This window comes from Callionymus lyra, chromosome 5, assembly GCF_982586985.1.
Source record: "Callionymus lyra chromosome 5, fCalLyr1.hap1.1, whole genome shotgun sequence".
Taxonomy (NCBI): domain Eukaryota; kingdom Metazoa; phylum Chordata; class Actinopteri; order Syngnathiformes; family Callionymidae; genus Callionymus; species Callionymus lyra.
In genome coordinates this window covers 33,734,985-33,752,404 of record NC_141822.1, presented here as the reverse complement: position 1 = coordinate 33,752,404, position 17,420 = coordinate 33,734,985, and the positions used below count along the sequence as shown (strand labels likewise).

At 36.5% G+C, this 17,420-nt stretch overlaps 1 protein-coding gene across 3 annotated transcripts in view; it reads left to right on the top strand.

Annotated features, from left to right (window-relative positions):
• Positions 1-4,293, top strand: part of ncam2a (neural cell adhesion molecule 2a) — a 169,573-nt gene extending 165,280 nt beyond the window's left edge. For all 3 annotated transcript variants that reach the window (XM_087792107.1, XM_087792106.1, XM_087792105.1), the window contains one exon: positions 4,161-4,293. In XM_087792107.1, the coding sequence (XP_087648233.1) occupies positions 4,161-4,217 (57 nt within the window). In that variant the 3' untranslated portion in view covers positions 4,218-4,293. The remainder of the gene's footprint in view (positions 1-4,160) is intronic.
• Positions 4,294-17,420: the final 13,127 nt, after the last annotated feature.

Genomic DNA, 17,420 nt, shown 5'->3' with positions numbered 1-17,420 from the left:
AGAACGTCACTATTAATAAGTCATGCTTTAAAAGCAGTTTTTTATTCTGAATGCTAAATATTCTGCAATAAAAGGGAGCGTGGTTGACTGATGCTGCAGCAATCTGAATCCTCCTGGAAGTCATGGAAGTCCTCACTAATGATGTTTGCTAGGATTATAAATGTGCACAAGAAAACATCACTGCTTCAAATTCGAGGAGTGCATAGAAGGGCACATCACAGTGAACTTCTCCAGGAAACAACATCTTTGATTTGAACTGGTGTCAGTTATAGATATCACTTACAACTTTCACTTTTGCATGGGGAAAGACGGTGAGAGAGAAGATGCTCAGAAAATGTTTTTATTCTTGAGAACAAGTTTCCTTTCCTCACTTGTTTCCATCCCAGCTGCAAAAAAAAAAGAAATCAGAACGAAGACCTTTAATTATATTTGACTACCTATAAAACGTTTGACCTTAGTCACTGAGAGGTAAATTGCATTATTTAAACCAGGAGACATTTATTTGTTAAAATAATTATAGGAAAACAAACTGAGGTCTGCAGTAATATTTATCTGTTCAGGAAAGTTAAATTGACTTTTTCAAAGCCTTCTATCCTCTAGATGTCACTGACAACTAAGGTTTGGAACAACTATTTTGACAAAACCTTACATAATTTTATATATATATATATATATATATATATATATATATATATATATATATATACTGTATATATATATATGTATATATATATTCATATATTTTTTAATATAAAATATATTTCTCATGTTAACCATTCTCATGGTACATTGTACATCCGTAATTGTACAACTCATAGTAATCGAGGAACAAAGTTTGTGAAGCTTTCACTGCAATCATTACACTTAAAACAGAATGACAATAAAACGCAGAGTTCAGTTTTAAGTTTCATCTATCACTGACTGTTGCTCTAACCGATACATCAACACTGAGACTTTTAAAATGTGCTGGAGGACTTGCCAGAATAGGACCATTTATAATTTCTGGGGCGATGAAATCATGGTCATGGTTGTATGAGAAGCAGTTCGTCACGAGCAAATGTTGAGAGGATTTAGAGACACTCCACTGAACTGAATCAAGTAAACATTTACAGGTTGAGATGCTTCTAAGCACTTACAGTGTGTCAACAGTGAAAAAAAGCTTTTTGGGCCATCAACCAGACTATTGATCTGTGTGTCCTTCATCAAGAGAAAGATAAATTAACCTTCTTTTTCTCATATATTTACGGAAACCAATGTACAATAATATATATTTTGCCTTTTTTTTTGTGTTTTATTCATAAACCCTGTTTTTAACAAATCCCTCATGAATAATTATTTTCTGCAGAAACGTTTACCATTGGTCCTTTTTATGACCATGGTTAGTGAGATACAAATCAAATGATGACACAAGAGCGTTGATGCAGCAATGTCAGGCTGCTACTTTCACAAGTTTAGATGGCCAGATGTTGGAAACAGGGCTATTTGTTTTCTTTTACTACCCAATTAACAGCTTCATTATGGGTTCTCATCCATGTTGTAAACTATAGTTTTAATTATAGACGACACTCAATTACTGGAGCGAGGTCAGTGTTGGTCACTTCCTAGATCGGATCGTGAACATGAACTCTGAATTACTTCTATATTATCTCAACAACTAAAATAAAGCAATGGTGCCCAAAGTCAGTTATTCAGCATTACAGCTTTAAATTCACAATATAAAAATGTATTTTATTAAAATATGTACTATAAACCTTATTGTTTCTCAAAATGTGACAATGATGTGTCTAGCAAAATTTCCTTGCCTTGAACAAGGGATGCACAGGCATGAGGCAGAGCAGCATTTTTTATTTCTAATCGTGATTTCTTCCTGAAGGCAAATAAAAACAAAGGCGTTCATGGCAGCTGTGATAGATAAGATTCAGTATGGCAAAGGCAGGATGAACGTCGACAGAAGGAAGCTCAGGAACAGAGTAGATAGAGGAGAAGAAGAATTATATCTCCATGTTTGTGATTTATTGGAAACTGGGACCATGTGACTTTGTTATCCCTTAGAGGAAAAGCCTGAAAATAAAACAATAAGAATCTCACCTGCACACGAGGACTGCCATCCTCACTGTGTCACATTTAAGCTGCAAAGTGAGTTTTGCTCGGAGGAATATTCTAGTTTTTATGATTTTCTGAAATGAGGGTGAGAATTATTCAACACATTAAAATTGTGGTTTCAAAATATGCTTAAGCATATTCTTCTTAGTGTTATGTAATAAATATTATTTGTAATAATTATTAGTTTATTTTCCTTTTTTTAATTATTATTTTAGGTATTTTTTCTGTTACATCCCTGTTCTTGAATTCCTTTGTGCCTTGGGTGTTGTGTAAACTATTCATTTTTGTGGGTTTTCTGGAGGTTGCTTAGTTGTGATTTTACTTTTAAATTTATTTTTATTTGCTTAATTTATTGGTTCTTATCTCCTTTTTTTGATGGGATAGAGGTTTCAATTAGGCATCAGGTCTTTTTTCATTCTTTGTTTAGAGGGGCAGCATCCTGTTTTTTTTTTAACAAAATCATATTGTGACTTTACTTTTATAACTAATTCTTTATTAGTAGCTGACAACCTTGGTGTGTCCCAATTCTGCACTTACACTTTATAGTTTTAGTACACAAGTACGTTCACACTGAGCAGTGTGCGAAAATGTAGTGTGCTATGCACACTTGATTGGAACACTTAAACAGCCAGAACATTTTGCGTGGATCGATGGACACTTTCCTCCATCAATGTCTCTTAGTGAGGTAGATGACGCTAAACAGAAGATCCGTCACTGACAAGACGTCTTCTGAGCAGATACTTGTGTAAATATCTTGAGAAAACACTAATTTTACTACAAAACAACAAAACAAAAATAATAACAAAATGACACAACTTATTTCGATTGGCGAAAAGTGCTGTCAAGTGTTGGCGATAAAGTTCCAATGGCTGGATGCAAACAGTGTTAAAAAGTAGTAGAAGTACACACTGTGCAAGTTAGTACATATAATAGTGTTGAGAGAGGTGTGTGATTTGAGATACAGCAGCTGTGCAGGATAATAATGACAGAAAACTGTGCTCTGTATTAAAGTCCTGATTAACATTAATACACAGTTCCCCCTTAGCATATCCATCTCTAAATGCATGTGTAATGAAAATAATGATACCAATTGACAAAATGGATTCCAAACAAAAAGGCCCATAAGGGATCACTTAAAAATAAGAAATCATGTCAAAAGTGATAAGAACATTATCCCCCATCGTAAATCGACATGGAGCTAATGTTTCAGAGACAGAGAATCAAAGGAAAGGACACCAACCCACAGAGAATGTATTCAGTAATCATATCAAGAGACAGTTGTAGACTCGACTACGCAGTTATAGTTTCCTATGTATTCTATGTACTCTGTCTCTTGCTGCTGAATAATTCCACACACCACATATCCACAGCAACTCAAGAGCGGAATTAAAATCTAAAATTACTTTTTGCTGATACGAAAATAATGTTATTCAGTATGTACAGTACATATGTATTTATTTATAATGGCATCTGATACCATTATTGTTTTTTCTCGCTGCGGGCCAACGTGTGGAATCTTGGCTAGTTATTGCTGAGCCTCACACTGGCTGCAGTTTATGAACTTCCTACCATTCTCACAATAGAAATTCAGATAATTTCTGGAAATTATTGTTGAGGTCTAAAGGAAATCTTGTGAAGTGATCACATTGATGTAAATGCAGGATTGGCCATCTATAAGATTATGTGGTGTTTCTTTTGTTTTTCAAGTTGTTGCTTTAAATTTTGTTGATTTAGTTGTTTTTTTGGGGGTGGGGAATTCATTTTTCCCCCTTGATCAGTCTTGCAGATCAGATTGAGAGTATGTAATCTAGTGTCTCTCTCCAATCTTTAGGTACAGTTAGACACTATGTGGTTCAGCCTTTTCTCCCCATGCTGCTGTTCTTTTCCTCTGGCTCATTGTTCAGCATTGCAACGTTTAATATGCCTGCTGTCTTTTCAATTAAGCTCAATCAGGTTTATGAATACCGCCGGGACAACTTTGTCCTGCGGCTAATGTGAGGATCACAGCTGGACCTCTCACAAACACTCATCCCTCCTCTGTGCTTGTGTCTCGGCAGGAAACTACCACTGAAGGAAGAGAATGGGAAAGAGTCTCTCAAGCCCGACACCATTGAAATCAAAGTGCACAGCGACAACAGCCTCCACACAAAGCCCGACCACAGCAAAGCATAAGAGTTGCCGCCAAAATAACATTCAGAGACCAAAATCCAGAAGGGCATTCCCACACTGGATCTGTTTATGACAGAAACCTCCACTGATTGTATATGATCTTGTTTTGTTGCATCCAGTCACATTTTATTTGCTTTTGTTTAACAAAAATGACTGTTGTCTCCAGAGCGCATCATGCTGATGAGATTGGACTTTTCCTGTGAGATATCCAAGATATTTAAACTGCCTCTTTGTTTTCTGGTCAGCACAAAAACTTTAGCAACCCCTGCTGCAGTCCAATCATATGGTCATGAAAAACTAAATTAACTTAAAGGTCTAATTGACACTATGAGGAAAAAAATGGATAGAAGCTTTTATACACAAATTAACACCACTTTCCAATTATTTAAATTTGTCTCATTTTCTTTTCTTTGTCCTGGAGATTACAGGCCAGGGTGATCCAGGTATCTCATCTTTGAATGTTTTCACGTGAATGTTTATCTTTAGATCAAAATGGTGTATCAAAAATGTCAGCCAAAAAGAAATGCTACTGATTTATGTTGTTATTTTTAATTTATGTGGTCTCATCTCCGGTGTTGTCATGTGTTGTAAATAAGTGGTGGGGAAAAAAATAATATTTTACAGAGTTTATGTGAATATTAACTGAAGAGACATGACTTTTCTCAAAAAATGCAAAATGCTTTTTTTTTTTTTTTCATGAAAATTTTATCTGGATTACGAAGTCAGGTTTTATGCCATGGTTCAATGGAAGCAGTATGAACAGCATCGGTGTGCCTTCTCTTTCTTCCTTTATTGCAGTGTCGAATATCACATGCTGCCACTACAATTTGATTAAACAATGGAAGGAGAAAAAGAAGATTTTTTATGTGCAGTTTCTATGCATGTATTGATCGAGGCTTCTCAACAAATCTGGTATCATAATAAAGTCACAAAATGTCTCGCTGGGAAATTCCGATGTTAATCATGGGACTGGGAGAGGGTTAGTTTAAGGACCACGCAATACAAGTTTAATCATACTTCATATTTTATTACAATCGTCAAGTGCCATAAAATGTTTTACTTGTTGTTTATTGCTTGTTCCACTAAGCCACGGTGGTGGATTGGATCAAACTCTACGTGGGACATCCAGCACTGATCAATCGTAACAATCATTGAGCCTTACACCTTTTTTTCTGCCTGAGAACAATATTGACTTTTTGACATATTGCTACACCAGAGTTGTAGTGCAGAAATGATTGTTTGAATTCCACTGGAGCTGGTCATCCAAACGTAAGTCTCCATTGACTAACAGTCATGTTTTAAGAAAACATTGGGCAAAAAAAAACAAAAAAACCTTAAGGGTTGAAAATACATTCCATGTGTCATAAAATATGCCACAACTTGCATCCTTTAAAATAAAGTTAATTATGTAGATGGAGTCAACTTACATTGCATGGGAAGCTGTTAACCTCCTGTTCTGTCATCAACAAGGCTTTCTTTTACTTAAAAGTGTTTAAAATATATATTTTTATACATTACATTCAAAGATTTAATCATTCATCTACTGTCAATGATCTTATTTTTAGAATTATTTACTTCTGATTTGTGAGCTATATTGTATTGTGAGGGAGACCCGCTATGAATTTCTGTATTTAAAAAAAATGAAGCTGAAACGAAGAGGCCAATACAATTCAAAACCAATGTTGGAATAGTTACATTATTTGGGTGGATGCAACCATTTAATTTGATGTTGAGTGACTCTACATTTAGAAAAAAAGTACATATAAAAATGTACTCGTAAAAAAATATAATACCTTATTTATAAGATCAGCAGAAATTTATATTTCACATTTACTTGGATTGCACCACATTTTTATTTCCCTTGTAAGTAAAAAGCAACAAATAAGCAAAACCCTTTTGCAGCTCGTCTCACTGATTTCATCCAACAATCTTTAGTCTGAGATACACAGACACATTTTCAATGAGTGTAAATATGGGGGCTCAGTGCCTGAAGGTCTCTTCTTTGTACATGTTCTTTTTGTATCAGACTTTAGGTCTCCCCTCCTTCTCCCCTCCGTCCTCTGTGGAGGGGGCTCAGTGTACAGTTCGATGTCTCTCTGTATGTACCTGTGCAACAGTTGTGACTGCTGTCATTTGCCGCTGTAAATAAACATCTCCTGGTGAAAGAGTAAGACATGTTAATCATTTATTTCAAGCTATGTGAAATTAAATGAAACCTTAAAATAAAAGGTCAAATTATTTGTTCATTCTCTAAAACCAATAAATAAAGTTGTCAGAGAGCTTTTTGTCGGAGTGAAAACAGGAGAAATATTGTGCTCATAGAATGTTTTCTGGATAGCAGAATCAGTGATCGATGTAGAGATGATATAACATTTTGTTTAACCAGAAACGTCTCTATTTCGCATATTTTCGTTTCCATTCAATTAAATGTTATCCAAAGGGACTTGTCATAAAAACTGTATCTCAAGCAGTTTACAGTTTAAGTAAGACTATACTGGAGAATAGAATCCCAGCAACTCAACAATGAGTGAATAACAGCGTGGCGAAAAAAACGTCCTTTTAAAAGGCAGAAACCTCGAGCAGAACCAGACTCAGTGTTGACGGCCTCCTGCTCCTGATGAATATAATGCAATAAAGAAGGTTACACTGAGAGACAGCTCAGTGACTAAAAACTCCAACAATCTTAACCTATAGCAGCACCCGGACTGAACCTGGTAGTTGGTTCCACAGCAGAGGGGCTTGAACTGAAGACTCCGGCTCTGTATCTATATTGAGAGATTTAGGGTGAGAAGAGGTGATCACAAATACTGATCACATAGAAGAGCTGCACATTTTTTTGATTTAGTTACGATGAGTGCTGCATGATCTGGGAAAGAAAAGATCCATGTAATCACTCAAAGCATGTCAAACTTGGCTCTTCAAGAGAAGAAACACAAATACCCTAGCAGGCACAATGATAACTGATTAACACTCACATTAGTGTAACACAATTTTTATCAGATTTAAAATATTAAGGCTCTCTACAGGCGAAAGTCTTATAAAAAAGGCTACATGTTTCACAGCTTTTCAAAAAGCTTTTTTTTTTTTTTACTTATTACTTCAACTTGTCCACCATCTGAAATCTCAGTGAACGAGAGGTAACAATAGGAGGGAGGAGGAGTCCATTATGATGTAATCATTGTCTTTCTACTTGGAGGTGGAGACTTCCAGGATTCACAGTGATACATTCTCCATCCTTGACCAATCACAGCTAAAAGGGAGTGGTTATGGTAAACACGATTTAATCTCCAGAAAAACAGTGTTTTTAGTGGGCGGGTCTTAAGCGCATTTTCTAATGTAACAAATTCAATATTTAAAAAAGAGTTTTGATAAAACAGACACATACTGATGAGTACAATAGAGTTCCAAGATCAATTTAAGAAACACTTAAATCAACACATTAGTTGTCTAGATAAAAAAGAAAAACAGAGTTGATGATGAGCATTGCTGGTAGATTATTTATAAACAAGAGGGGTTTTACAGTTATGAGTTTATTCCTGTGTTAGTCAACAAGTTATGTCCCGTGAAAAAGTAGTAGGGGAACCAAGTGAGAGAGCAGTCGGCTGAATGCGGTGTCTTCAACTGCTGAGAATGATGGTCATCTAATCCGTAAAATGGTCAATTCAAGTTATTTGCTTTGCCATCTGATTGCTAACCTCATGCTATGCTGCTAACTGTTGCTGGTGCATCTGGTCTATTGTTTTATCCCATGAGCCTCGAAAAATCACCAAATTCCGACAATTTTGTTCTGTAAATGTCAAATGAAGTTTGTTCTGCTGAAGTCTTTTTTACCAGCTTCTTCCTCTGGCTATTTTTTAGTTGAATTTGTTGCAGGACGTAAACTTTATATCACCATCACACACTAGTGGAAACAACAGCAGACAAACAAGAAGGTGTGCCGCCTCTGGCGGCTGGAGGTTGTAAAGTATGAGACGCCAGTGATTGCTTTGTGATCGGTGGTGAAAGAAATTACTGAATGCTGGTCACAAAAGTTTTCCACGGAAATCGTCCGAATATAAACAGTGGCCAATCGATAGTAGCAGCACTTGTTCTCACATAGTTTTATGTCTTGATTTTTAGTGTAAATTTGAAGAAAAGGCTTCTGCACTTCAAAATATACAAGTGATAGCGATTATCAATGACCTCTAATCTATTTGGCTGGGCACTTTGTACTGCAAGTAATGAGACAGTTGATCCAAACCATTGTTGCGTGAACCTTTGACCATAATCCTCTACCTACAGAAGCTCTTGTCAGCTGCAATCAGGAGATAAAAACTGGCTTTTTATAGCATTTAATTTATTCAGCCACTCCATAAAACCTTCAATACATCTATTCAAATAGTAAGTGGGTTACTTCTGATTGCAGCCTCTTTTAATGATATAGGAGACGTGTGATGCTCACCACCAGAGAGGGATTAGAACTGCTAACTTAAATGTGTGAAGAAGTACTCGCAATCCTGCAAAAAATTATTCATTTTCTCGTCATATCCAGGCGATAAAGTTACTTAAACAGCAAACTTTATCATCTGATAAAAAGCTTAATGGTTAGTATGAAGCAGCAAGAGCTTGTGAGAAGAGAGACAAGTGAAACTATTTTTAATCAATCACTGATATGTACACTTGAATTCATGATAAAACCAGGGTGGTTGGGTTCTGGGTTTCCATTCTATGCCTCTGTCAGTCTGTCCATGTGAAATGTGAAGCAAGCTGGATAACAATTCTCCACCTTTAGCTCTCTCCTATGTCTACTCCTTCACTCATAAACTGAGAAAGTAAAAGACAGAGGGTATGAGAGCTGTTCACTCATCACCCTAAAGTAGAGATTGTCCATTCAATTATTCTCACTTTTCACTGCCAACATGCTTGCAAATAATGCACAAGTATGGTTCCCTATGACTCTCCACACACTCTCTATAACTTATAATAAAGTCATACCATGGGGAATCTATTTGTTCTCAATTTATTGTGTTGATTATTTATATCTTTGCTCTTTGTATCTCTCCCCAATTACTCACATAACTGGTTATGTTCTTGACCTTAACCTCACCAGGCATTAAGCAAGCATGTGTAACCACTACTGATCTCTTTGGGAAAATAATTGAAGAAAAAAGTGATAGCATCTAGTTCCAATAAGTGGTTCTAAAATATTTGGGGTTCACCTTTGACAGTCACTCTTTCTGGGCACAGCAACCCCACAGACACCATTAAAGCAAACCTGTCTGGAAGCCAATCTCCCTGCAATAGTTTCCTGCACATACATAATCAATGGCATGAATCCTTTCTCAAATTCAGTGAGATTCCACAGTGGGAAGCGCACAACAATTAATGTCGGAAATTTGGCCAAAAATGTGCAGAGTTTACAGGCTGTCAGACCTGACGACCTCTTTTTGGCAGCAATAAGTTTTGAGTTTCTTAATCTGCTCATGCTCCAGAAACTCCCAGTAGAAACCCAGCTCTTCTCATAGCTGACAGCAGGCCTAATTTATGGGTGCAAGTGTGTGTGTGGATGAGTGAGTGAAGCAGTCAGCAGCTGGCTGTTTACATGTTAACAATCAATTATTTCCCATCAGAAAATCAATCAATCAAGAAAAAAAAAGTTCTAATTTGCATCCCGGTCTTGTCTTGGTACAAAAACAGGCAATCAGTGTCCTTTTTTGTTAAAGACAGATTCTTTTTCAACACAAAAAACACAAATATACACGAGTGTGGGATTGTTGAAGAATAAAACAACGCACAAATTATCAACAATTTGTGACTTCTATTGCACACTCTCCGCAAATTCCTCAATCAACTAATCCTTCAGGGCCAGGAAATTGGTAGATGAACTCATGTTTTAGAGTATTTATTAAGTTGTTTTTTTGTATGTGCTCTTGCTTATTAGATTTCTTTTCTTTTCCCCTGATGCAGCTGTAAACTGAAATTTCCCCTTGTGGGACTAATAAAGGAAATTAATGTATCTATCTTACCCTCACATAGATTAATGTATATATATATATATATATATATATATATATATATATATATATATAGGGCACCACCTACAACACTGAGCTTTCAAAAATGATCTGACATTTCCCCCAAAAATGCTGTAAACTTCTAGAGTGAACTAAGCTTAGCTCAAGATTCGTTAGCTTAAGGTCATAAACCCACTTGGTCATCATCTTCTTTGCACTTTCAGATTGATGGTCTTAAGTATTTAAAGCATATTACTGATGCCACTTACATCTGCTGACACGCTGACTCACTTTCAATCAAATCACATTAATGGTAGCACTAAGGTAAAGGTAGCACCCTTAAGCGGGCTTTTTGTATTTGTTCAAGATGGTATCTGTGTTAATGTTGGAACACAATTTTTTTTTTCATTCAACTTCATCTATTTAAAGGGCAAAAATAGATTAATTGGCAGAATAAGTGGAGTTAGAGTAGGAGTCTCAATTTTGTTTGATATTTTGGCTATTTTTGGCCAAATGATTTTGTATCAGGAAGCACAAAATCAGGACTCTCAGCATGACTGCTGATAATTCTTTATTTCCAGGCAAAGTTCGCTTCACAGGTGCTCAATCCAATCAGGAAACTGTATACAAAGGGATTGGCAAAAATCAAAAACTATGGACAGGCAAGGATTCAAGAATCAACAAGGCACTTTCTGACACCCGGACAAGAAAAACTGCTAAAAGACCAACCACTTACACACACTAAGGCTATGTTTCAGTAACAGTTTGAGTTACCTTCGCTCACTTGCCATAAGCTCTGGCACAAACGGCACTCAGAGAAAGGGGGGGGAAGAAGCAAGAGTGGATTTAAATAGATAAATGGAACCTGACTGTCCTTTTCACTCACAGCCCAAAATATCATCTATTACTGCAACTGCAGGGATGTATTTTTCAAGAAACACTGCAGTGCATTGTGGGTGAAATACAGCACTGGAGTGAACAATCCATATGCCCTCGGCAGTGGATTTCAAGTGCTGAGAATTGGAACGACCCTTAAGAGGAGTTCAGCGGCTTTTTAGTGAAAAGCTGCTGATTTAATATATGGGGAAGAAGAAACGGTCAAGCAGTGTGGTGCTGCTGACCAAAAAGACACACCATGAAGGTGCTGAAAACCCAGTAGCATCCTTATGCAAAACCACAGGAAGGCAATGGAGCACAGGGGTACTCCTGGTTTGGGTGTCATGGCGTTTCTATGAACATTAGAACAAGATAATTGTTAAATCACTTCATACAAATGCAATCATAGAACATTTTCAAATATTCAGAGAAATCTGACAAACAACAGCGTTACAAGCTGAAAGTGAATCACTGAACAAACTTAGCATTGCTGAGGTTCAAACTATGATGTGTACCATCTTTTCACCTGTTTATCATTTCCCTGTTTTGGAAGCCTTAGTCACAGAAGATGGCAGTAAAGATGAGCATGGATTAACGTGATTACATATACCGAAGAGGACTATACGGCAACATTAATGATTAAATTACTTTACTCACTCTTCGGTTACTTCATCTAGATGTTCCTTGAATTTGTATTTATTAGGTAACTGTATCTATAACACAAGAAAAAAAGGACTCAAGAACTGAATTGCATTAATTTAAGATTAATTTTAATACCAGGCCAGAAGTCCAGGAACTGGATCACTGGTGGGCTGGACATTACTATGATGCGCCCGCACTGTGCAAATTGTGTTTGCAGGTTTGTCTGCATAATTTCTTGTTTGAAGAAAGGTTTGAAAAATTTGATCTCTGCTCAGTTTTCTAGAATCAGACGCTTTCCCATTAGGAGGCTTCTTCCCCCGCCATCCCCCAGCCCCTACATTTACAGTGTCTTCTTGACATCCAGCTCGTCTCATCTTGTTCCTGTAAATCCCCATCTTAAACTTAATGCTATTTTTCCAATCATTCCAGCAAGTCTGATCCTACTTACCTCAAGTGAGGGTGTTTTGCCACCAGAGCCTGGCCAGTTTTTTCAATCTCTTTGTCACTTGGATAAGCCTTTAAATCATACATACTTTGATGCAATCTTTTCTAAGATTTATTTAGGTCTTGTGACTTCAGATGTCTTATATTCAGCAAAATTTGGCCCGAGGGCCAACTGCAAACAAGTCCTGAAGATGAAACATTCGTTAATGTTTCAATAGAAGCAAGAAAGCTTGAGTCACGTGTACAGACTTTAAAGGAGATTTATGTAAGGAACAGGGGTAGGTTTCCCATCAAAGCTTGTTTTTCTAGTGTGTTAAAAGACACTTTAAGATTCCCTCTCATTAAATAGTTGTATTGCTTTCATTCATTAATGTGGGTCGCGGGGGTGTTGGAGCCTTTCCCAGATTCTACGGGTGAGAGGCGGGGGAAACCCTGGACAGGATGCCAGTCTGTCACAGGGCACACAAAGAGAGACAAAGACAGACAGCAAAATGTCCCTACCTGATAATGAACAATAACACATATGTAAGCCTCCCAACTTCACGAAACATTTTTTTCACCACAACTAGGAGTCAAAGTATACTAGTCAAGACAGAGATAAAGTATTCCATTTTGAATTAAGACACAGGTGACTTTCGGCTGATGCACCTAATACTTTGAGACAAGAATATATTATGGCAGCATCAGAAATGCAATAATTGGTTGTTAGATTAATTTTCAACACTCAAAGGGTCTTATTCATGAAGCGCAAGCAGAACGAATGTAAACATGAACAATGGGATATTTATGGGACTTTGGGATTCATTAATATTTCAGTTTCTCCGATCTTGACTTCGTTACTCACAAAATCTACACCTGACCCTGAGCAAGTGTAGTGGAGTTTATTCAAGGATGTACAAAAATAATACTAAATAATTGTCACTCTTTATGTACGCTTTATGTCAACAATACCTGGGTGCCTTTCAAAAAGGTGATTTGAACATAACATATTTAAAAAAAAAAACATTACATTTTGTTTAATTAGTTTAAAATTAACAGGTTTAAAACCATGTTCATGATTGTGAATTATCTCTACACATCGACTCAAAAGATAACCCATTTTTCCTCCATGATAAATTTGAATAAAAGATAATAATATGAGACATGAGAAAATAGGCTAGTAATAGAGTAAAAATACCAATTTTGAATTATGAAGGTTAACTTAAGTTGTTTTATTTTTATATATTTTAAAGAATTCCCTTCTGAACATCAGGGCTGTCTTTTAAAATGAAACCCCAACTGCCTAAGGTTCAGAAATTAATCTATAAACATTTGTCCTAAGATGATTTCCTTGGGTACATTGCGTTTTAAGAAGCCATTTCCTGCTTGTTTTCAGTGTGTGCCAGTAGTTTACAGAATGCTGCTGGTGCATCAAACAACACACGCCCGCTGGCAATCAGCTGGTATCATCGCTGGTATCATTCTTATACGTGGGAATAAACAGGAATTGGTGTCAGCTCATTGCAAAGTATTGCTTGGTATTATTGACTGTGTTCGCTTCATCCGTTGCTCTCGTTTGTTCTTTGTTCAACTAGATTTTTGATTTCCTGGTCTTTCCGCTCTTTTAGTAACTTTATTTTGATCATGACTCTCTCTCTTTGTTCTTTTTTTGTAGTGGTCTGTGTGTCTTTTCTGGACTTCTATCATTTGAGTTATTTCAAATTTTTGTTATTTGGATTTGTGGACATGTAATAGTAATGTGTTTTGTGTTTTCCAAACCTCATTGAACTGTAAGATATAATTCTAGAGGAGTTGGCATTCTTTTTCACAAATCTATCCCATTTGTTCACTCAAAAACCATCTCTGACTCTTCCGGCAGATTTCTTATCATTGTTGGACAGGTTTATAACAACAGAATAGTGCTAGCAAACATCTATGCACCAAACTGGGACAATGACTCATTTTTTAGAACATTATTTTCCAAGATACCAGACTTGTCAACACACATGCTAATAATGGGAGGGGATTTTAACTGTTGGATGGACCCTAGACTAGATAGATCATCAACCACTCCAGTCTCCTTGTCAAAGTCTGCTAAAACCCTCATACACCTCATATCAGAATATAATATATGTGATCCCTGGAGAGCCCAAAACCCAAACTCAAAAACGTATTCCTTGTTCTCCCCTGTTCATCACTCATTTACTCGGATTGATTTCTTCTTAATTGACATTAGACTGCTTTCCTCAATCACAACTTGCAATTATGATCCAATCCTGGTCTCAGATCATGCTTCCACTTCAATAACTATCCACTTCCAGGACTGTGTAAAAGAGCGACCACTCTGGCGTCTTAATTCAGTCTTACTTTTTGAGAAGGACTTTGTTAAACTAATTTCTGACCAAATCAACTTTTTTGTAGAAACTAACAAAACACCGGAGATCTCAGCATCTATTTTATGGGAATCAATGAAAGCCTATATTAGAGGAGTGATTATCTCTTACAACAATTTTAGAAACCGAAACATGAAAACAGAGCTTTCCAAATTGGCTCACAACATTTCAAAATTAGATGAACAATATGCTATCTCAAAAAACCCTGAGGTTTATCAAGAACGCATAACATTACAGGCCAAATATGACGTCATACTCACAAAATATACAGCAGATCTACTTCTTAAATCTCATTCCACATTTTATGAACAAGGGGACAAAACAAGTAAGTTGTTGGCTCCTCAGCTGCGACAGAAATCATCCTCTCAGATCATTTCGCAAATCAAAACGACAAATGGCATAACATCAGACCCTGTTAAAATAAATTATACTTTTAACAAATTTTACACCAATTTCTATTCTTCGGAAATCAGCTCAAATTTAAATGACTTTAAGACATTTTTTGATACTCTTAACATCCCAACAGTGGATCAAAGTCTCGTAAAAACCTTAGAGGAACCAATCACTCTTTTAGAAATTGAGACTACAATCAGATCACTACAAAATGGTAAAAGCCCTGGTCCAGATGGCTTCCCAACCAAATTTTTTAAAACTTTCTGGAAAGAATTGGCTCCACTACTACTTGATTTATACAAAGAGGCCATCAATGTAGGGAATCTCCCTCCAACTTTGAATCAGGCTTCCATCATTGTTCTCCTAAAGAAAGGGAAAGATCCGTTATTATGCAGCTCATACCGTCCCATAAGTCTGCTAAATGTAGATTTTTAAATAATATCTAAATTATTGGCCGAAATCATCCTGCCCTCAATTATTTCAGCAGCATTTAAAACTGCGAGGATGGGGTTCATGTACATTGGCGTTTTTGTCACACAGATTAAAGAAAATCTCTTTGGGAAAAATTTCCAACCTCTATTAGGGAAAATTAAACAAGACATTGAAAGATGGTCATTGTTGAATTTATCCACTGTTGCCAGAGTCAACACAATTAAGATGAATGTTTTCCCTAGATTTTTCAATGCATCCCCATTTTTATTCCCCTTGAATTTTTTCACATCGCTAGTTGCCGTCCTACATGCACCACTGCTCTCCACAACTTCTTCTTATATAAAAAGTGGTGTAGTGGCTGACTCTTATAAAGTTTGGAAGCAATTTAGGCGACACTTTGGGTTTCAGTCAATGGCCACAAGTGCACCTTTGGCTTCTAACCATCTTTTTGTACCATCTCTGGCTGATGGTACATTTACCTTATGGGCTGGTCTAGGGCTAAGAATGGTGAAGGATTTGTATTCAAATGGCGTATTTGCAACATTTCAAGAGCTCAGTAATAAATTCTCCCTACTCAAGAGTCACTTTTTTAGATACCTCCAGGTCCGCAACTTCGTTTGTAATTCCTTTTCTCATTTTCCTCTTTGTCCAGCAGAAACTAGCTTAAAAGTGTTTTTAGAACCACGCCCTTCTATAAAAGGAGCCATCTCTGCCATTTATTCAAACATCTCTGAAATTGATGCCAACTCCACTCATACAGTCAAAGATATGTGGGAAATAGATCTTGGTGAGCAGATCACAAATGTTCACTGGGCAGAGATCTTGAAAAGGGTCCACAAATCCTCAATATGTGCCAGACATGGTTTTAGTCAATGCAAAATCCTACACAGGGTTCATTATACAAAGGTTCGCCTGGCTAAAATGTATGATGGTGTCTCTGACGTGTGTGAACGATGCAAACAACACCCAGCAAACTACATTCATATGTTTTGGCTCTGCCCTTCTCTGGAGAAATATTGGAGAGACATATTTGAGTTTCTCACTAATATCTTGGACTGTAACATATCTCCCAATCCTTGGTCTGCCCTCTTTGGAATAACACCATCAAATGTCAACCTTTCTACAATGAAGAAGAACATCATTGCCTTTTCCACTTTACTTGCAATAAGACTTATTATTTTAAAATGGAAATCTTCTTCACCGCCGACACAGCTGCACTGGATCAGGGATGTTTTGTACCACTTGAAACTTGAAAAACTGAGGCTAACATTATCGGGAGCCGCCCAGAAATTTGAGGCAATGTGGAATCCCTTCATAGAACACACTCAAGAAATCTCATTTGACGCAGTACCCGATTAACAACCATTTCAACTTTTCTTGGTTTCTCATTGTAATTGCTCTGTTTGTTTGTTTTTCATGACCAAGTACTGATTTGCTTTGTCTTTCTTTTTACCACCTTTTGATTCATGTTTGATAGAAGTGATGTATGTTTTTTTTATATATATATTTGTAGATGTGCAAAAATGTTAACTGTATTTTGGGAAGACATGTACCACAGGGGTGGGGGGAGGGGGAAGGGTTTAATTTGATGTATGTTTGCCTGTCATTCGTTTAAAAAAATGTGTGTTTATATTTTAAAAATTCAATAAAAAGATGTTTAAAAAAAAAAAAAAAAAAAGGCACCATTTTGTCAAACTTCTTATACTGTATTTAATTGTTGTTGACAGAGAACCAAGGGAATTTATACAGTAATACATGGTATGGTTATATGACAGAAATACAATCATAAACATTTTTTCCGACAAAATCGCTCCTAAGGTTTTTGTGAAACTAACTGAGTTTCTTTTGGCCCACTATAGTTAGAGCGATATTATTTATCTAAAAAGAACAGCTTGGGAGCTGATCTTGTTGAAAAAAAAAAACAAGATCAGTTATCTATTTTATACAAAAATATATATCTAGGCCAGCACCATCTTCACGCGTGACAGTTTCAGGT